The sequence below is a fragment of the Cylas formicarius genome, unplaced genomic scaffold, assembly GCF_029955315.1.
Source record: "Cylas formicarius isolate icCylForm1 unplaced genomic scaffold, icCylForm1.1 PGA_scaffold_3__17_contigs__length_32017465, whole genome shotgun sequence".
In the NCBI taxonomy this organism is placed as follows: domain Eukaryota; kingdom Metazoa; phylum Arthropoda; class Insecta; order Coleoptera; family Brentidae; genus Cylas; species Cylas formicarius.
The window spans coordinates 4,370,577-4,393,135 of NW_026844326.1; the positions used below are offsets into that span (position 1 = coordinate 4,370,577).

At 33.6% G+C, this 22,559-nt stretch overlaps 2 protein-coding genes across 4 annotated transcripts in view; one reads left to right on the forward strand and one right to left on the reverse strand.

Annotated features, from left to right (window-relative positions):
* Positions 1–19,395, reverse strand: part of LOC132699588 (chondroadherin-like) — a 24,618-nt gene extending 5,223 nt beyond the window's left edge. For both annotated transcript variants that reach the window (XM_060666389.1, XM_060666388.1), the window contains exons 1-5: positions 19,311–19,395; positions 13,215–13,554; positions 8,951–9,174; positions 6,312–6,507; positions 1,299–1,468 (exon numbers count right to left, since the gene is read on the reverse strand). In XM_060666389.1, the coding sequence (XP_060522372.1) occupies positions 1,299–1,468; positions 6,312–6,507; positions 8,951–9,174; positions 13,215–13,554; positions 19,311–19,328 (948 nt within the window). In that variant the 5' untranslated portion in view covers positions 19,329–19,395. The remainder of the gene's footprint in view (positions 1–1,298; positions 1,469–6,311; positions 6,508–8,950; positions 9,175–13,214; positions 13,555–19,310) is intronic.
* LOC132699587 (uncharacterized) overlaps positions 1–22,559 on the forward strand; it is a 68,043-nt gene that overhangs the window by 16,399 nt on the left and 29,085 nt on the right. For both annotated transcript variants that reach the window (XM_060666386.1, XM_060666387.1), the window contains exon 3: positions 22,095–22,472. In XM_060666386.1, the coding sequence (XP_060522369.1) occupies positions 22,095–22,472 (378 nt within the window). The remainder of the gene's footprint in view (positions 1–22,094; positions 22,473–22,559) is intronic.

Consider the following 22,559-nt stretch of genomic DNA (forward strand, 5'->3'; position numbering starts at 1 on the left):
AATTGAAAAATCTCGATTTTCTTAAACTGCACACCATTGATTTAATTATTTTTTCTGATATGTCTTTCAAAACCTATAATTTTTATTAAGTATGTAATATACCTATTCTTAGTACTTTGCGATTTATTTTTAGTTTTTCAATGATTACCCTTCTTTCTGTCTATGACTGTCGATATAATTAGTTAGCCATGACAGAGTGACATTGTTAAATTTATACCTGACAACTATGTGACTGTGACATTTGTGATGTCAGTAAGTTAAAAAAAGTTTGGATTTTCCTAAAGCTAATTGATATGATTTATATATTAGATGAAGCAGAAAAAAATACTTTGGCAGTAATACTTCACAAGGCGAAGAACCCTAGTTGACGTATACTAACTAGACAATCTCTTCAGCTTTTAATGGAAGAAAATATACGAAAACAATTAATAATAATTAAAAATAGGATAAGTTGATTTGTATCAATGGGTATTTAAAATGATTACTTTGTCTGTTGCTTGATCTACAGGTCCAATATATTTCTTTCTCCTGTTCATTTTTTAATCTTAACAGAGCCTAGACAGAAAGAAGGAAGGGAAAAGTTATATAAAAATACTTAATAACAGTTGTAGATTTTTTAGATCTTTTAGAATAAATAATAATGCGCCATTTAGAAAAATCGATATTTTTCATTTTAAAATCATCCAAATATATTTGTTTATTTTGAACTCCCTGTAGCATGTAATTCAACTTGCATATCTTTTACGTCATATTCGAAAAACGCTACTATCAAATAAGAGTGATCTATCTACCTTTCAAGATACTGGCGCTAACGTAATTTTTTTGCAAGTGTGAAAGCTAGAAATATTAAAAATTGTGCATCCTAACAATCTTTATTTACCATCTTCTCACAACTTTTGAAACCAATGAGATGATGAACTTTATCGTTGACTCACCTTGTGTAAGCAGGTACAGAGTAGAATGCAAACCAGTATCAGTTAAGCTCTGTTTGTTTCACAGAAAAATTGACTAATATCGAACAAGCACAAATTTAAGGTTTGGTTTAAAGGGCAGGAAACACGTCATATTAACTTTTTATTCATTTTTATTTCATTTAATAAGTGAATTTAAATCGCAAATAATTAAGCAAAATGCTGCATTGACTTAGAAACATTAAGTATAAAACTGGTTTTTCTTCACACACTCTGCACATGCCTAAACATATTATTATATTAATATATATTCAAACTTAGTCAGCAGTTCGCGAGAAGTTTGAAGTTGGGCTAATTTTTAAAGACGCTCAATTCGGTTAAAAATACCTCTTGCAGTATTTGATTTGGAGCAAACGCTTCCCTATCGATCGTCGCCAAATTTCTGTTGTCCGACAGTTTGAGGATTTTCAAGTTCGACAATCCTGCGAAAGTATTCGCTTTCACGTAGCTGAGCCTCGGCAGGTTCGTGAGCGATATCTCTCTAAGGCTCTTGACGCCTACGGTAAATTATTGTTTATACATGGAACGAACAGAATATTCAGAAAACAAACACTTTGATAGATTAAGAATCATCGAAAGGAAGTTGAGGTTTTCCTACTAGTAGAAAACTATATCAACGTCAGCTATTACTGTAACGGTGGATGTAGTTGCACCGGCCACACGTTCGGGGTTGACAGCACAAATTTATTTAAAAATGGTTGGTTCTTAAGAAAAATCATCATAATTAATTTTTCAAAGAAACTTCTGTAATACTATTTACAAATCTTCTGAATTCCATCTTCGTCGGTTGTTGATAAATCAAACTTGTTGCCGTTTGCTTCTTGAGAGCTTAGCTAAAACTGGCTCTACCCTGTATCCGCTTATATACTGTTTGAAGTGGTCGGTGCTAAAGGAGGGCCGTGAACATTATCTCGGATGACTGATTCCCATATTAGTGAAAGATAAAGGCCTGAGTCGCGATTATGATTATTTGGTTGCTTATAGATTTCTATTAATTCTCAGATTTTTCGTTGGAAGAAGAATTGGTTACAGCCAAGAATTTTTTTACTTTTATCGAATAAGGTTTGATGTCCGGTTTCGTGATTGTGTTCGGCAACAGCTGGTGAGTTGATTTGTCGTAAGTGTCTTTCAAGTTTTTCCAGCCTAGTTGATATTAATGTTTTTGTTGGAATGGATCAAAACTAAATACAATTGTTGTATTTAAGGTTGACAATGTACCTGAAATATTGTTTAGTGTTTTGGTATGAAATTCATAATGCTGCTCTAAGGACGAAAAACGTTCTGGATATGCCCTAACATAATTCTTGTTAATCTTGTTAATTTGAACGCTGCTTTAGCTATAATGCCATTAAGCTTTATAATAATTTTAATAAATATTTTGCATCCAGCTCAGTTCTAGTATTTAGACAAAAATGTAAGGTCTATTTATTGAAATTACAAAAGTTTCGTTTTAACCATTTGAGATGTATGACTATATTAGTTTATAGTGGCATTAAGAAAATTTGTCTAAATCTTGTGCAATAATTTAAAATATCTTATTGAAAACTACTATTATTATTATTAATATTGTTATTATTATCAATATTATTAATAATTTTGAATGTAAGGAAGGACAACTGTGCCAAGTGTGGGTTGCTTTCGCATTCATTGTCTTTGTAAGGTTGTGGTGAAGTACATTTTGTGATGGAACACTTAATATCTTTGGGTCATTCTGTTTATAGAAAATCTGCGCACACATACTGATACTGAAATACATTGTCACATCACCACCCAGCCCAAAAATCATCGGTTATCAATTCTCTTGTTTACTAAGCCTTAAAACTATCTCAACCCGAGTCACTGAGACCAGAATTGCTCTTCTCTCTAATAATTTCCACACTTCACCACAACCTTCCAAAGACAATGAGTCCGAAAGCAGCCCCCACACTGTAGTTCTTCCGTACATTCAAAATGCCACACATCAAAAGTTCGAAAGAAACATTAAAACCAGATTTACCACTGGGTCAAAAATCTCTCAACATATAAACTAGTTTAAAAGAACATGAAAGCCTTAAGATTACAACAAATAAATTCATCAGCAGTCGCTGACCACAATCATGAAATTGGACAAATATTTTTGATGTTTTGGGCAGTTTGGTTTGTTAACAACCGACCAGGATGAATCCAAAAGATTTGCTAATAAGTTTAAATGGAAAATATACATAATAAACAGATAAGTAAATAGTTCTTAAATTGTCACAATTACATTTGTTTCAGAATGGGCGCATCGAAATGAAAGCCAGACAATTAAAATTTTAATTTTTATTGGATCCGGAAAAGAAACAAAAACTGAAGAGGAAGTTTCTAATTTATTTAACGAAAAATACCCAGAAAGACCCATTACAAGATGCACGTTCGGTAAAATTTAGGAAAAAATTATAGAAACAGGGCATTTAAAATATCGTCTACGACGAGGTCGTTCAAAAACTAATAAGAACAAAAGATTAAATATTTTATTAGAAGTTGCTTAAGTTAGATTAAGAAAAACTAATTTAATTCAAAGTACAATAGAATATTTAAATTTACATGGCACACGGTTTTAAATATATATATTTTTGTATTTCGATCAAGTTAAATTTTTACGCACACCACCCCATATATTGATTACTATAATATTTTATAATGTAAAAAGATCCAAACAAGTTTTATTTGGTACTTTTTGTAGGTTCTGAGATTAAGTTTCATCCCATAATAAATAAGGTACCCGATAGGGAAATATTGGGCGAAATCAACAAAACTAACCAGGTTACGTCGTATATCTAAAACTGACCAAAGAAAGAAATTAAACGTAGTAGTACCAACTTAAGTTTCGTTGAACTTAAGCCCGAAATTGTTTTATGCAATCTACACTTAGTCATTTGAAATGTCAAATGTCCTGATGTTTTACAACTGTCATATTTACTTGAAGTAGTTTCCAAACTTGCATTTTTTCTTTGAAGCATCCTTTGCACATTCTTTAATGGTACCTCTAAGAACAAAAGTCTTTCTATTTTTTGGTAGGTAATTCCCGAAAGGAGAAAAACACTAATCATACGGGCAAACATACAAGCCAAACTTCACAGCTTCTCCATTAGAATGAACCATTACCATGAAAAGACAGTTGTCTTTTCATGGTAATGGAAATTCAGGCTTTAAATCAGAAGAAGTAATTTAATCTAGAAATTCTGACATTTCAAAAGAAATTTCTACTTAGTTTTTCAAAGAAACTTCCACAGGCCATTGAAAAACTATTTACAAATCTTCTGGTTCTTCTGGTGACGTTTCACCATTCATCATGTTGCCTTTAACCCAGCTTAACTGACAGTGGTTATCATTCCATGGCCATTCATTCTTTATTTTACGTTTTTAACAATCGTTATTACATTTTGGTCTGGTTTAAAAAATTATTAAATATGATGTGGGCGTTGTTCCGTCGTTTTGCTTTCTCTGCCACTAAATAGTTAGTATTCTACTTTGTACCTCCTTATATACTGTTTTAGGACGGCGGAGCTAAAGTAGGAACATGAACATTGCCTGGGATGACTAATTGCCACTAGTAGATGCAAGTAGATATGCAAGATCTTTAGTTTGATCGAATAAGATTTAATATCCGGTTTCCGGATTGTATTCGGCAACTGTTGAGTTTATTTGTGATAGTCTTAAGCGCCTTTCTTTAGCTACTTGACACTTTTCATCCTGTTTCTCCAATGTATTATTTGCCTTATAAACATGCAATGTTGTAAACTTTGGTGTTTCCAACGGAAGTTTGTCTTTCATGGATCGAAGATGTTGATAGATTTTCGGACAAGTGATAAACTTAGAAGAAGCCAACAGGATGATTGGCGAAGAAGGAATCCAGAAGATCTGTAAATATTAAATTCTGACTTACTTTTCAGAAAGTATGACTTTTTTTGAAACATATTTTTTAGAATAATTTTTATAAAAGTTCTGGATTAAGCCTGCGTCGGTTTTTGTTGAGTCGAACTAGGTAACGTTTCGCCAATCATCCTGGGCCGCACCTAATTGAGCGGCATAAACACCGTCTCAGATGACTGATTCCAATATTGGTGACAGGTAGAGACCTGAGTCGTGGGTAAGATTGTTAGGTTGCTTATAGATTTTTATAGACTCTCGGATTTTTCGTTGGTAGAAGAATTGATTATATGCAAGAATTTTAGTTTTATCGAATAAAATTTTATGTCCGGTTTCGCGATTGTGTTCGGCAACTGCCGATGAATTTATTTGTCTTAAGTCTTAAGGCTCTTTCATATTCTTTGACCTTAGTTGATATTTTTCGTCCGGTCTCACATGGAATTTTGTCTTTGACGGATCGAACGTTGTGGTGACGTGTATTTTGTGATGAAACGCTTAATATCTTTAATGTGGAAATGAGAAGAGCAGAGGTAAGCTCTGGGTTCAATGGCTCGGGCTGAGATAGTTTTATTTTTCTGTAAACAAGACAGTTGATAAACGATGATTTTTGGGTCGGATGGTGATGTGACAATCCATTAAGGTATCGGTTTGTGTGTGTAAACACAATGACCCAATTGTAAGGTCTGATTTTCTGTTGTATCTATTAATGGTAGGTTGGTATTAGTTTCTATTTCAATGGTAAACGTATATTAGGGTGTATAGAGTTTACATGACTAAGAAAATCTACTAGGGGATTCCTGAACGTGAGGCCAAATAACAAAAATATCATCGACGTAGCCTTGCCATAATACACATAATACACCATAATACAGTTTTCAGAAATTGTGACATATTTTATAGAAATGGTGCCATGTATTTTAAAATTCTGACTTATGTTAGAAAGTCGGACATGTTTTTCCGAACTTGTTGTTCGGTTAGAGTTGTAAGCAAGTGCAATAGAACAGTGGAAATTATATCTCAAAAAAACTTTAAATTACATTCTTAAGCATCTACAAAGATTATGCAGTTAGTAGCATCTGATACCATTATTTCTTGGGCCTAAACTTTTATTAGAATAAAGTACATCTTTTAAACTGTGTAGCATTTGAGGTTAATATAGTTGCACTACTATGGCATAAATTAATACGTCGCATGCGCCTTTGCACATGGTTTTTTCAGAGCATTTAACGAGACCTAAGCTTAATTTGACAATATTACATCGTCAAAATGCCGCATCCAAACTAATACCGCAAGGTCATTGGTTAAAAACGAAATCTTAAATCATCTCTTTTTTTTATGTATATTTGCTTTATGTTCATGTATTGACGGCATAGGCAGGGCCACTACATATGCCAAATACGATAAGATAATCGTGGTTAATTAATTAGTTGTTACTGTCAACTCTCTTACCCAAAAAAGATTCGTCGGTCAATTCGAAAATCATGGTGTAATCCAGGTAGACCGTTTCTAGTTTTTCCAACAAACTCAGCGTATCTGGTACGAAGTCTATTTTGTTGTAAGCTAAGTTCAGCTCGACCAGGTTATCGAGATTGTGAATTGCTTCTTCGACCAATTCGGTGAGATCATTCCTTGCCAGGTTTAGTGTCTGCCAAAAAAGTTGAATGTGTATTTTACTTATTACTTACTTAAATTTACTTAAATACTTATTTATAGGCATAGTATATAAAAGTTACATTTTTTAAAACTGGAAGCCAGAATTAACTGAAAATAAAATCGTCACTTCGTTGGTCATCCTCTATCATGGCGTTGCGTCAACGCCAGAGGTGTTTTTGTTCAATCATGACAGTTATGGCATATGTTTAATATTATTATTCTTCAAAAATAGATAAAAGAACAATGTTTTCAATTGACAAAAAAGTTATTGCATTTACTTGTACCCCTGTACCCCTCAAAAGTTAGGCCCCGCCCAAAATTTGCCATCCATAATTTTAGAACCAGAATCAGTATGCCAAAATTGCTAAGATGTAGAAATTTGAAAACTTTGTCCCTATTTCCCTATATAAGCGGTACAAGCTGTTTCAAGAACCTCGCTCTGAACGTCCCAGCACGAACAATGAAACAAATTAGGTTGAAAAATTGTCGAATCACTATTAGAGAAGTGGCTGAAGACGTTGGCATGTCTATTGACTCGTGCGTGCAATTCTTATCGAAGTTTTGGGATCAAACGTGTAGCAGCAAAATTTGTCCCCAAACTACTTAATTTTGAAGAAAAGGAACATTGAAGGAGCATCGCTCAAAAGCTGTTAAACTACGTCAATGATAATCCTGATGTGCCCAGAAAGGTCATAACTGGTGATGAATCATGGGTATATGCTTATGATGTCGAAATCAAAGCCCAATGGTCCCAGTGGAAGAACCCAGATTCGCCAAGACCGAAAAAAGCACGTCAAGTTCGATCAAATATCAAGGTTTTGCTCACTGTTTTCTTTGATTATCGAAGCGTAGTACATCAAGGGTTCTTAGTACAAGGTCTTACGGTCAATAAGTTATGCGCCGTTTGCGAGAAGCAATACGAAGGAAATGTCCTGAATCGTGGGAAAACAATTCATGTTACTTGTGTCTAGTCTAACTTTTTAGGCAAACACAAAACCACAATCATGCCTCGGCCAATATATTCGCCCTGCGACTTTTTCCGGTTCCCAAAACTCAAGAAAACCATTAGGAGGTTTAGAACGATTGAGGAAATAAAAAAAATCGCTGGAAGAACTCAATGCTATACCAGAAGTGTTTCGAGGATTGGAAAATTCGTTGGCACAATTGTATTATATATTTGGGGACAGCATTAATTTTGATAAATAAACAAATTCTTTTTGATAAAACTTAAAAGTCAACTTACTTTTGAACACACTTTGTATAGTGATCAAGCCAGATATTTTTTGTTTGGGTTTGGGTTTTGCTTGCGTTGAAATATAGATTAATTTTTGGGGTACCCTATAGGACTTCTCAGAGATTGTCGTCGTTTCCACACGTCAACACCAAGGAAAGGTCATCCACATACATCAGAAAAAATGTATCAGGTAAAATTATCAATATACAATTCACACATAATAAACTGAACATTTAAGGGACGCCCATCTCCATGCGCTGACTAGCTAAATTTACATTTCCGTTAAAAAACTTAGGGGATACAAATTGAGAACGATCTTCTAAAAAGCTATTGACCCAGTTTAGAGGCTTACCGCTTATACCCGAAGCCTGCAGAGCTTTCCCAAATAAACAAAGATATAGCCTACGGAAATCTATTTCTTTTTATACGTGATGGGACTGTGGTACTTAGAAAACCAAGAACGTTAGCTTCCCTATAATGAAATCCCTTTTCAATAATTATAATAATAAAATAATAACTTATATTTTAAAGTATGAAAGAGCTCAATCAATCGTTTTTTTATCCAACTGAATGTAACTAACAATAGTTATTAAATACTGACTCCACAATATTAGGCTCATTCTCGTTTTTATTGTTTTTTATTATTTTATTAATTAAATTAAAATTATCAATACTCAATCACCCTCCAAGCAGTACAAGTAGTATCGATGGAATTCGGCTTTTTTGGTTTCAGAAATTAATTTTTTGTGCCTTCCGGGCGTCTGCATGTATATACCCCGTTCAATACTGTTTACACTGCTTAAAAACAAACACAACCCCTTTTCCGGAAAACGTAAACAAAAATAGTAGAAAAAAACTTCATACAAAAATTATTTCTTTTATTATTGCGATTGAGTACCCCACCATCTGGTGGCAATCATGTCACTCATAGCACGTTTAACGACTCCTCTTACTTAAAAAAAAAAAAGTAAAAAGCATGTAACAAAAAAGATTTGAATTTGTCACTTTTAAAATAGTGTTCACTCTAAGTATCATTAATACAAGTAAATGGTGCAGAAAACGGCTTTTAAAATTCAAAATGGCAATTTCCAGCATTTTTCTTGACCGATTTACTTTTTTTTTAAAATTTCTAAAGAACGAGGTGAAAATAGAAGGAAAATTTTTTTATTTTTTTGGGTTCCAAATTAATTTTGATACTCACTTCTAAGTGCGGTAATCCAGACAGAGCCATTTGCGTTGGTTGGTCCAGAAATTTAAAATGATTGCCTTCCAGATTGAGTTCTTCCAGGTCGCTGAGGTGTTCGAACACGTTGTGCGGCAAGCTATGGATTTTGTTGTAAGCGAGATTAAGATATTTGATCTTTAACGGCTCGTAGACGCTATCGTTATACGGACCTTTGAATTTCTCTGCCGATATTTGTTCGGCTAGAAGAAAAGGACGGTATTTATATTGGGGTTAAACACGAGCTGTTGTGTGACATGACATTTTTAATTTTGGGTCTATTATCAAGAAGAAAACTCAAAAAAAATATTGACTCGATAACATGGTTACAAATATACAAGACGATTCAAAAATAAATGCTGACGTTGTTGAGCCTGAGTTATCTGATCATGGAGCAGTCACAGCAAGCATGAAAGTCCATCCTGTTCACAATGGCACAAAAAAAATAAAATAGCGTATAGTTAGGCAGGAAGGTACTTTAAATTTTTTCCAAAAAATAGATATGGCCGTCTCTCTAATAGGTATTCTTACCGAAACCATTGAAATGTGCTTTCTCATGAAGGAAGCAATAATACAAATGTAATTAAGAAATACAAATAGTTCACTCCAAGACTTCAATTAATAAGAAATAATCTTTGCCTGATGAAAGAGCTAAACTATGCCTACTTCAATGCACATCTTACAAGATATATTAACTTTTAGAAAAATGAAATAAAGAAAGCAAAATGCAGTTCCAATAAGAAAATAATTGAAGACGAAGAAAATACACCTAAGACCTACTGGAATATAATCAATAAAAATCGACCCTCTAAAAAAGAACAGGTAATCAAAAACGAAATTAAATAGATTTTTTACAAGTATTGCTGATAATTTAAAAACCGAATTACCTAAAAATGATCAAAAGTTTGTAAGGGACGTTTTTGTGCAACATTATGCGATATTACTAAAGGGTGGCTGCGTAGAGCATTCGACTTTATTAAGAAAATTAAATATTACATCTGCAGCCGAAGCCTAGTTGGTTCATTTCTACATACAACAATACGTTGGTTGTAATAATAAAAACTCGAATATATTACCAATGAGAAATAGGGTTTTGCAGGGCACAGTTGTATATATGAAGCTATATATAATGGTGTGCAGACGACACTACTTTCTTGATAAATAAAAAAATCTTACTGAAGTACTTACCGAATTAACATGAGCTAAGGACTGGTTTACAAAAAATAGGTTAATCCTTAAAGAAGGGGAGACGATTTCTTTAATCTTCTCTCAAAGGTAAATCAACGAAGTAGATAATGGACAAAGTGCAAAATTCTTGGGAATTCATTTAGACCCTAAACTAAATTGGTGTCACCACATAGACCAAGTGTCTAAAAAAATCTTAAAAAAAACAATTTTCAAATACTAACTTTGTGGGGCCTAATGGGTACTGTATATTGTAACATATTATTGACAGCGTATTATGCTCTAATTGACTCCCACTTGCTTTATGACCTGATGAACTGGGAGCAGGCTCCTGCTGCAGCAAGAGTCTTCGGCCTACAACGCAGAGTAATTATAATAATCACAAACCTCATATACAGAGAGGATGTTAGATCTAAATTTTCGAAGCTTAGAATCCTTATACTGCCAAGCGCTTATATCCTAGTCTTGTTTATGCTTGCGAGAATCAAACAGAGTTTTTACATGTGAATGAAGTTCACCCCTACAAAACACGGAATAGGGACAACCTCAGATCTGATTTCTTCCGTCTTGCTGAGGGTAGAACGGTTAATAGCAATAATTTTCACTATAATGCACAATAGTCCCTATTTTATAATTACACACAGACAGAAAAAAATGTTTGGGGTGGTACAGTAGGAAATAACTTGGTAGGGTCTGTTTTTTTTTTAAATAGAGTGATTGGGCAAGTTTACTTAGACTTTTTAGAGCACAGGTTGCAAAGTATGTTAAGAACTATTCCAAACGAAGTGGGACAGAGACTGTGGTTCCTTCATAATGGAGGTCCCGCACACCAAACCCATCAAATTACAAACTACTTAAATAATTTAATTCCTTGACGGTGTATAGAAAGAGGTGGCCCGATTAGATGGTCTATTAATATTGCATTTTCAATATTATCCTTAGCGCAAAATACTGATAAAATTATTTTCCCAAGGTTGCGCAGTTCATAATTTTATTTTTGTTTAACGCAATGAATGCTCCTGGAAGAATTATGCTTAATTCGTCTCTGTAGACTTTTTACGATAATTAATATTTTTCATATTACCTCACCCTGTTTAAACGATTCGAACTAACTTCAAGATTTACAACAAACAAACAATAAAGAATTCTGCACAGAGTTATACATGGTATTTCACGTTCATTAAAAGTCGAATAAGATGCAATTTAGACACGCCTTTCCATTTTTCAGTATAAGGTTAGTGCCAACTGTACTTTTTAAAATTTATTTATTAAAAATATTTTCAAATAATTCGTACATACCCCAACAAGGTGGTGAAAAGATGATACTAAATATTATTTCAATTTACTATAGTTATGTAAAGTGCAAGTATCTTGAAAATTATCCCAAATCATAATATACCATTTAAAAAAACATATTAAAAGTTCTGTCTTATCAAGGCGGGTACAAACATTACATTGTTATTTATATTCACTGAATATGTGCGTTAAAGAAAATAAAAAGTAATAAAAATGTAGTGGCGTCATTACATTACTTTAAACTCTTAACAAAATATCTCATTATCAATGGTATAGTTTAAAAAGCTTTAAAAAAAGGAAAACATTAAAACCTACATTATGTTAGTATATGCAAAATAATATCCCATCATAGAATTTTTGTAATATACCGGGCATTTTCGACAAAAAATTGTCATAAAGCCAAAAACACTCTCTATAGACCAACAATCCTACATTGGGTGATTGAGTACCTACTAATGCGATAATAACGAGGCGTTTCGTTTAAAAAATTATAAGTTTTGTTTCCCACATAGCTATGAATCACCCTGTATATTTTAAAATAATTTTAAATTCTTTCTTTTAGTCTTATCTAGAACTTTTGTATTCAACATTTTTTTTCTCAAACAAATAATAAAGGAGATATATTACCTTCATATCATCTCTGACTTAAAAATTGAGTCCGAGGTTTCTATATGAAACGGTCGTCTTTATTGCATATCACTCAAATGTTCTATAAACAAGGGGTTATTATAGAGTTTATTTCTTTTAGCACCAAATAAAATGACCATTAAGTACTTATAATAGGCATAATTTTCACTATTATCCTAACAACAGAAAATAAAGTGAACGGGCAACTTTACTTAGACCTTTTAGTGCAGAGGTTGCAAAATATGTTAAGAACTATTCTAAACAAAGTGGAGCACTGACTGTAGTGGTTCCTTCCCAATAGAGCTCATGCACACCATGTCCATCAAGTTACAAACTACTTAAATAATTTAGTTCCTCGACGGTGTCTAGGAAGATGTGGTCCGATTAGATGGTCACCCAAATTTCCTCATCTAACTAGGACAGACTGTTTTCTGTAGGCATATTTTAAAGATTAGTAGGTACATTAAACTGTCCCCAGCAGAAAAAAGCACATGCAACAGAGGATAAGTGTTAGTCATCAAATGCCAATTTGTGTGCTTTGGAAACCTTTCAAAAAATTTCTAACACTTAATTTATTATATTCGTTGCTTTGTGTGCTTGTATTGAAAAAAATGGGACTCAAGATGCGGCCCTGAGCAACTTCTCGATCGATTGGAAGGCTAGCACAGTCTTTCCCAAACCAAAGAACTTTAATTTGGTAAGTAATACATAGTGATCTAAAGTATGTATGTATATGTACTGTTGTTGAGCAACACAACAGCAATTAACAATTTATTATCGCCAGCCCTGAATATATTTGAAGTCCACGCATTAGGGAATTCACCCGATGAGAGGCATTCTTTCATAATTTTCATATAAGAACAATGTAAGGCTTATGTCGTCATAAAAAAATTGTTTTGATTTTGTAAAAGTGTTAAAGTTTCATTAATATAGTGTTGGGTAAGAAAACACTGATCAACCGAATAATCCTGGGATAAGGAGGCAACGAAAAAGTCATTAAAATGATTTGTCGAGCCAATGCCAGTTGAAGAATTAGTATATTTGCTCTTGGTGATGTTTATGTACTTTAGAGCACGCCTTAGTATCTCTACTGTCTACTACCATTTTGAGCGCAAACCGTTCTAAAGACACTTACTCGTTAGAAGATTGTGACTTAGATCGATGAACACGACGTTTTTGACTGCCTTGAAGGCACCGTTGTCCAAATTTTGGATACTGCAATGGTCAAACATCAAATTTTTGACCAGGTCGCTGTCGGGCAGCACTTCTAGCGTGGTGATGTTGTTCAGGGTGAAAGTCGCGGTCAGGGTGGTATTGTGTTGGGGCCATTCTGCGGGTACGTGGTGGAACGCCTGGTTCCGACAGTCGAGGACGAATTGGGGCCCGGTCAGACACTTGCACCGTCCGCAAATGTCACTGGAGTTTTCGTAGATTTCTTGGGCTCGACACGTGTAGATGCAGGACAATGCCAATATCTGGAAATATCAAATATACACATTAAAAAACCTACTTTCAATCTCGAACTAAAGCAAAATAACATTTACGAAGAATTTTATCAGCAGGTGAGGTTTTGACATAAAGGGATATTTAAAAAAAATTAGGGATAACGTTATGGTCTCAACAACGTAACAAGAAAGTCAGTGTAGAGAGTAATCTTACCAGTTTCAGTAGGTGATCTTCTAACTTTCTGCTTTTGATGTCATTTCCATAAAGGCGTGTTAATTTTTCAAAGAAACTTCCACGACGTAGGAGGAATCCAGAAGATTTGTAAATAATGTTTGTTTGGTTCCAGAGTCTCCAATTTTAATATATCGGAAATAATGTTGGGAGTTTCGAGATTAGGGAACTTTTGTACAGAGGGATTCTACGTTCAAAGTAACCAGAATATCATGTGGATCTAATTCAATACTTTTTAACTGTTCAATGAAATGAAACTAATTAAGTATGAAACTCGCAGTTTTCCATGTAAAGGGTTTTAAGAAGCTAGCTAAAGAATATGTTGACAATAGGTCGAAGGGGTAATTCTAGTTTAGGGAATCCGTAGTGTCGAGGCACAGACTTTGTCACGGATTCTGATAAGGAAGAAGTCCTAATAACGGATTTAAGGTTATATATATTATAAGAATATCTTTAATCTTTTCCTGATCCATTCCATGTAATCATTTATTCTACCAACGAAAAATTCGAGAATCTATAGGACTCTATAAGCACCCAAACAAGCTTAACCGCGACTCAGGTCTTTATCTTTCACCAATATGGGAATCAGTCATATGTGCCTCCCATAGTCCCGCCTCCTTCAAGCAATATATAAGCAGGTATAGACGATTGGATGATTGGCGAAACGTCAGCAAGTTCCATTCAACGCAGGGAGAATCCAGAAGTTTTGTAAATATTAGTATTACAGTAGCCTGTGGCAGTTTCTTTATGAACAGGAGATCAAGCGCAAAAGCAGAAAGTTAAAAGATCACCGACTGAAACTGGTAGGATTGACTACACTGTATACGGACTTTTTTGTTACGTTGTAATGTAATAAACTTAGAATAGTTAAAATGGGCTTATTATCGTATTTTGAGTCATGTCTCCCATTTTAAAATTTGTGAGTAATTTATGGCTCGGCGTTTTCTCAAATGGTAACTTTTCACGTTTATTGTTGTTGAAAGCTTTAGGTCTGCTCCGGCATCTAACCCACTTCGATTGGTAAACTTACGAAGACGAAAAACGAAACAAAACAAGAATATCTTTTTCTAAATATTCAATTTATCAGATGTTATGAAAAATTTCCAAAATGTTTTGGATAAAAAAGTGATCATGAAATGTTCAATTGAACTCTTATGTAATTAGCGCCGTCTGCAAACAACTTTGAAACTAAGTTGAGATTTAAATTTTTCATCCCCAAAAACCCATTGGTACAAATTTTTACATTATTTCCTTCTAAACTGATCAAATTATAGAATAAATGAGAAATCGAAAATTAGATTGTGTATCTTGAAATTTGAAATTTTTTTTGTTGAAAAGGTATATTGGCGTTTAGAGTGTACGATTACTCCATGACCAATTGATCCCTTCACCCTGGAAAAGTCTTGGCAAATATTTAGTTTTCTAAAAAGGACCGTTATTATTAAATTTTATGTTTATACATTATATTATATATTGTCGAAATCGGGTTCAAAGGGACTTCCATGTTGAATAAAAATTTACGAAGCTCATTTGTTTTTATTGTTATATTCAAAGAATGCAATATGTTCCACCTACCTAAATGAGTGTCAAAATATAAATGAAAACCCTGAACCGGCGTCTCAACGATAGAGTAAGGTTCATTATCTCATTGGTACGAGCTACTGTGCTACTTTTTATAAAACTTCTTTATCCCTCCTGCGTCGAATTTTGTTGACTCGAACTAGCTAACATTTCGCCAATCATCCTGTTGGCTTCTTTAGAAACTGGCTCGCATTTTACTCCGTACCAGCTTTTATATTGTTTGAGGGGCGGAGCTAAATGAGTGGCATAAACATCTCGGATGACCGATTCCCATATTGGTGGCAGGTAGAGACTTGAGTCGCGGTTAAGATTGTCAGCTTGCTTATAGATTTCTATAGACTCTCGGATTTTTCATTGGTAGAAGAATTGATTGCATGCAAGAATTTTAGTTTTATCGAATAAGATTTTATGTACGGTTTCGTGATTGTATTCCAGCAACTGCTGATGAGTTTATTTGTCTTAGTCTTAAGGGTCTTTTATGTTCTTTGAGCCTTGTTGATATTTTTCGTCCGGTCTCTCCAATGTATTCTTTGCCGCATATTCAAGCAATGCTGTAAACTCCTTGCATCTCAAATGGAATTTTGTGCGAAGCGGTGAATCTGATTTTGACGTTATATTCTTTTAGAACTTTTGATATGGGGTTGGTGATGTTTTGAATATACCGAAGGACAACAGTGGCAAGTGTGGGATTGCTTTCGGTTTCATTGCTTTTGGAAGGTTGTGGAACGCGTAATACCTTTAATGTATAAATTATTAGGAAGAAGAGCACAGATAAGGTGTTTTAATTCTGGGTTCAGACTCTGGCTGAGATAGTTTTGGTTAGTAAACAAGAGAGTTGATAACCGACGATTTTTATGCCGGATGGTGATGTGACAATGCATTAAGGTATCGGTCTGTATGCGTAGGTTTTCTGTAAACACAATGACCCAATGTTAGGTTAGTTTCTAAGAATGGGAGATTGTCATTAGTTTCTATTTCAATGGTAACACGTATGTTAGGGTGTATGGAGTTTAAATATTTAAGAAAATCTACTAGAGATTCCTGACCATGAGACCAAAAACAAAAGTATCATCGACGTAGCGTTTCAAAATTTTAGTTTTAGATGGAAGGTCTCGAGAGCTTTCTTCCCAAATGTATATTTGCGATGACTGGTGATAATGGAGAACCCATAGCTGTTCCCGACAAGCATTTTTCAATTAAGGTAAGAAGGTCTGCTTTCAAATTCTCGGATTTTACTATATCTGAAATGATGGTGAGAATTTCAGCAATAGGCACTTCAGTAAAGAGAGATTCTACGCCGAAACTAAGCGGAATATCTTGTCTATCTAATGTGATGCTTTTTATTTGTTCAATGAAGTGAAAGGAATTAAGTACGAAACTGTCAGTTTTCCTTGTAAAGGGTTTTAATAAAGAAGCTGGATATTTTGCTATAGAATATGTTGGGGTAATCCTGGTTTGTGAATCTTTGGGAGCTCGTAGAGACGAGGAATTTTAGAGTCATGAGGGATGACAGATTTTTTCACGGAATCTGATAGAGAAGAAGCCTTAATGATAGATTTAAGGATGCGTTCCATAGTTGACGATATGATCCGTCTGTAGGAATATCTTGAATCTTTTCCTTTTATTTGCTGGGAATAATACTAATGGGACAAGGACAAAGTTGGAACCTTTTGGAAAGAACTGATTTTTCCATTTCCTAAAGTTGGTGCGATGATACATTTATCACAGTGTTTGGTAGTTGAGAAGAATTTGATGGTTTCCCTAGTGGTGACGTTAGTGTTTCAAGTTCAAGATGTAGAGACAGAAGAGTCTTATTGATTAGGTCTATTTCCTAACAGAAGAAGCCTTTGAGAAGAAAGCTCTCGACACCTTCCATTTAAAATCAAAACCAAAATTATGGTATTTGGCCTCATGGTCAGGAATCCCTAGTCGATTTTCTTAGACATTAAAAATCTATAATGTAATGTACAATATGTAAAGTATAAAGTAATGACAACCTCCCATTCTTAGATATTCTGATCAATAGAAAATCAGACCTAACATTGGGTCATTGTGTTTACAGAAAACCTACGCATGCAGACCGGTTATCAACTCTCTTGTTTACAGAGCCGTAAAACCACCTCAGTCCGAGTCATTGAGCCCGGAATTAAAACACCTTACCTGTGCTCCTCCCTCTAATAATTTCCATATTAAAAATATTAAGCGTTCTATCACAAAATACACTTCATCACAACCTTCCAATAGTAATTAAACCGAAAACAATTCCACATTTGCCACTGTTGTCCTTCCTTATATTCGAAACATCACTGACCATGTACCAAAAGTTCTAAAGAACTATAACGCCAAAACCAGATTTACCACTTGTCCAAAAATCTCTCAACATCTTCGATCTGTCAAAGACAAGATTCCATTTGAGATGCCAGGAGTTTACAGCATTCCATGCATATGCGGCAAAGAATACGTTGGAGACACCGGACGAAAAATATCAACTAGGTTCAAAGAACAAATAAACTCAGCAGTTGCCGAACACAATCACGAAACCGGAGATCAAATTTTATTCGATAAAACTAATATTCTTGCATGGAATCAATTCTTCTACCAACGAAAAAATCCGAGATTCTATAGAAATCTATAAGCAACCTAACAATCTTAACCGCGACTCAGGGCTCTCGTTCGTGCCCCTCTTTTAGCTTCGCCCCTCTCAAACAATATAAAAGCAGGTACAGAGTAAAATGCGAGCCAGTTTCAGTCAAGCTCTGAAGAAGCCAACAGGATGATTGTCGAGTCAACAACAACCGACGCAGGAGGAATCCAAAAGTTTTATAAAGTGTTATCTATAAAAACGCTATTTCCTTAGAATATGACAGGATTTCACAATATCAAATAATCAAAGTTAGACATGAATTTTATGATCGTTTAGAATATTATTTAACTCTTAATCGAGGTTTGTTTGAACGTTTACTTAAAAAATAATGTTTACTTTAAATGTTTCTTTTTAGCATTGTTTTGTAGTCGCATTTTTATTATAATTGGTAATTATTTTTAATAAAAGACTTGCGGGTCAAATTTATAGTCGTTCCTTAAACCTTCCTTGTTGCTTAAACTGTCCTTTAAATGAAATTCATTTGAAAAACGTTTTCAGGGACAAGGAGGTCTTAACCGAGTATGAGTTTGATCTTAAGAAAAACATAATGATATTATAATGATAATGATATTCAGTTTACTTCTGTGAAATTTTGGAAATAACATCATAGAAAATATTTAATCATATTTAATTTAATAGCTGAAGATTAGCATATTAAAATTTATTCAAACTCGACACATGAGTTAATTATACAGGCCTCTTGAAAAATGTTATATTACAACTTTGCTTAAAAATGTACAGGGGAGCCAATATTTGCCCACCTAAAAATGTATGTGATATATGGCACACTTAATAAAAGTTGCAGGCTATAATACAATACATATGGTGTGCCATTTATGAAAATCGAGATTTTTCGATTTAAAATGATCCATATATATTCGTTTGTTATGAACACCCTGTAGCATATAATTGAAATTCAGTTTTCGTCGTCTTTGAATAACGCTAATATCAAATATAAGAATTAATTGTGCTATCCTAATATTTTGCAAGTGTGAAAACTAGTATGTTTTCAGAAAAATGAAAGTATTGGAAAAACTATTAGGTTTAGGTATGAAGGTATGTTAATTAAAAACGTTGAATATTTTCGAAAGGAATTCAAAATGACATTTAAAAATAGGGTGTTCTGTTTTTGAAAAAAAAAAGTATGTTCGTCACGCTTTTTTGAGTGATAATTTTAAATTATGGATCCTAACAATCTTTACAACTTTCGAATTTACCATTTTCTCATAACTTTTTAAACCAATGAGATAATGAACTTTACGTTCGTTGACTCACCATATACAACCCAGTTGGCCAGACCACAACAAGAAATACTTTAAAACCGCTTACCAGGAGTATTCCGCCCATCGTTCTATATCAAACGTACACCAACATCAAAAACCGATCCGCAAATCGTTATCGTGTTCAGTCATCGGGGTATCCAGATATGTCCTTATCATATTTATCAGAACGTTTACTCACGTTGTATCAACTTGCGATAAATTGCCCCACTTTTAACGGTTGTCGTTCTTAACAAGCCAGTCGATAGATTTGTCTGAGAAAATCGTTTCGGATCGTTTCAACAACACTGGTCGAATAAAAATAAACATTCTGTAATTTTCAGATATTTTTTGGAAATTAACAGATTAGTAAGCTATAGCTCATCATGAAATTGATAAAACATAATTATTCACTGCATTAATTGAATAGGAAATTGACGCCTCGTGGCATCACTGGTCGTATTATTTCCAGGTGATGTTTTTTCTCTGACACGCTATGGACAAATCTTTCATATTAGCTCCTAAAAATTATAAAATATTCAAACAATTTTGCATTTAGTATTGACAATATCGTCCTTGAATCTGGCAAAAAAAGACCTGGGAGTATTGTTTGACTTAAAATTATTATTCATCACGTTGTAATAGTTAATAGTACATAGTACAAAACTTTGGGTTTTGTCTTAATTCACTTCAAGTCATTGAAATCACTACTAAAAATATTAATATGTGTATTTTACTATACAAAATTAGAATTAGTTGTCGTTTATTACTGACTTAAGTGGCACTTTGTCACTATATTGCCCTGCATACAGCATTCGACTTTGACGTCTATCATTGTCAGAAAAGATCATATAATACATTAATATCTCCCAATTTGGTACTGAAATCTACTAAAAAAAATATTCGGGAATATTCGCTTTTCCTTGATTGGTTAATTCATTTGTTTCTTTATAAAATTGAAGATTGGTCCGAAGAACCATCAAAATCCCACTTGCAGAATAAAGTCAAGTCTCTTTGCTTCCAAAACCTTAAAAAAAAGATCTCTGGTTCAGTTTTTGAAAATTTACTTTAACTTAATTTCTAGTAAAAATTTTCTATTTTCTTATTCCGCTTCCTGTAATGATGTCAATTGTCTATCACATATATATATATATATATATATATATATATATATATATATATATATATATATATATATATATATATATATATATATATATATATATATATGATGACACTATATTCCGGGATATCATCCGAAGTGTTTTCGGAGCGCGAGCATTGAAGATGCCAAGTGAGATTTTGGCGAAACGTCTGCAGGATTCCAGTCGAATGCAGGATTTGCAGGATTCCAGTCGGAGTTCAACGAGCGAACGGATGATATCCCGGAATATAGTGTCATCACATTTTTCCATCCGTGAATCAATACGTGAGAATATATATATATATATATATATATATATATATATATATATATATATATATATATATATATATATATATATATATATATATATATATATATATATATATATATATATATATATATATATATATATATATATATATATATATATATATATATATATATATATATATATATATATATATATATATATATATATATATATATATATATATATATATATATATATATATATATATATATATATATATATATATATATATATATATATATATATATATATATATATATATATATATATATATATATATATATATATATATGTATATGTATATGCACTAATATTCGGGGGACTACACACACCCAATGGTCAATTTTTTTGATTTTTTTAATTTTATTTTCTTTATATAAAGACCTACCCTATCCCATCTATAAAAATAAGCGTTTGGAATTTCCATTATCTATATAAAACCTGTCTTTCTCAATACTAAAATATTTTCAGATGCGGATAAGAAAGCAAACACATCACAAACATCAAAAGAACGTGAGAATTCAATAGCTGCTTTGCTGAAAAGAGCTACTTTCACCAAAGAATGACAAGAAAACCTGTCAAATATTAGTTATTTTTTTAGAGTTTAGTTCAAGATATAGTATCTTGTTCTATATTTTTCCTGTATTATATACCTACAATTTTTTCATATCTACAATATAAAAAATTCAGATGTGTATAAAATGTGTTTTATTAATGATATCAATCGGCAGTCCTTCACTTTTACCATCAAAAGCAAAATTGAACATTAAATATTAAATATTAATTGGAAAAAATTTGTGCCTTTCAAATATCGCCAACCATACCCAATATGTTAATTCCATCACACGCGAGTACCAAATACTGGGATAGAATGGTTGTAGTCGTACAAAACCAAACGGACTACTGCGCTTTACCTTTTCAGTATTTCTCATAGGCTGTTGGAAATAACCTAATAACTCCTATATCCTCACCGTCGGATATACTAACGACGTCTTAACTAGTATAACTGGATATTCTTGGGATATTCTAACAAACATTCTACGGACATACTACTGTGAACGTTCCAATTAGAAACATCGTATATCCTTGAGACGTCTTAAGGATGTCCTTTAGCTGAAACACTATATCCCTAGGATATACGCAATGTCCCGTCAGATATCCCGAGGACGTTTTACGGACGTCCTTGTGCTATTTGGGATATAACTAGAGGTTTCAGAGATTCCAACTATATTACTTTTTACAAAACTTCTGGATTCCTCCTGCGTTGGTTTTTGCTGAGTCGAACTTGCTGACGTTTCGCCAATCATCCTGTTGGTCAGAACTTGACTGAAGCTTGAAATTTCTCCGATTTAACCAATTTTGTCGGGTATAATAACAACTTCTTCGCTTGTCTTCAGGAAAAAATGCGCCACACGGAGGACCTGCTCGCCAACATAACTTCCTCGGTACTGGACATAAAACCGGAACCCATCAGTATTGCGAACGATGTAAAGGAAGAACTCCAAGAGTCAGCCCACCTTCCGACCTGTATGGTGGAAGAGAGAACTCCTTTTAGCATATCATTTGCCGTGCCTCATGATACGAAACAATCCGTCGGCATGGAGATCGAACCTTCTGCGTCCGATCCGGACGCGGCGGTAGTTCCGGAACCATCCGTTGAGCCCATCGTTCAGGAATGTTTGTCCAGTACAATTGAAGACAGTTACGAGAGAAACGCACCTTGTACGCCTCCGAGGGAGGCTTTCATTAAAGTCAAACCTCCTAGCGTATTGCAGGTAAGATGACTCTTGAACTGTGACCATTATTGGACTACCGTATACGAAATAGTGAGACTCAGTCTAAAAAATAAGCATTTTAATGGT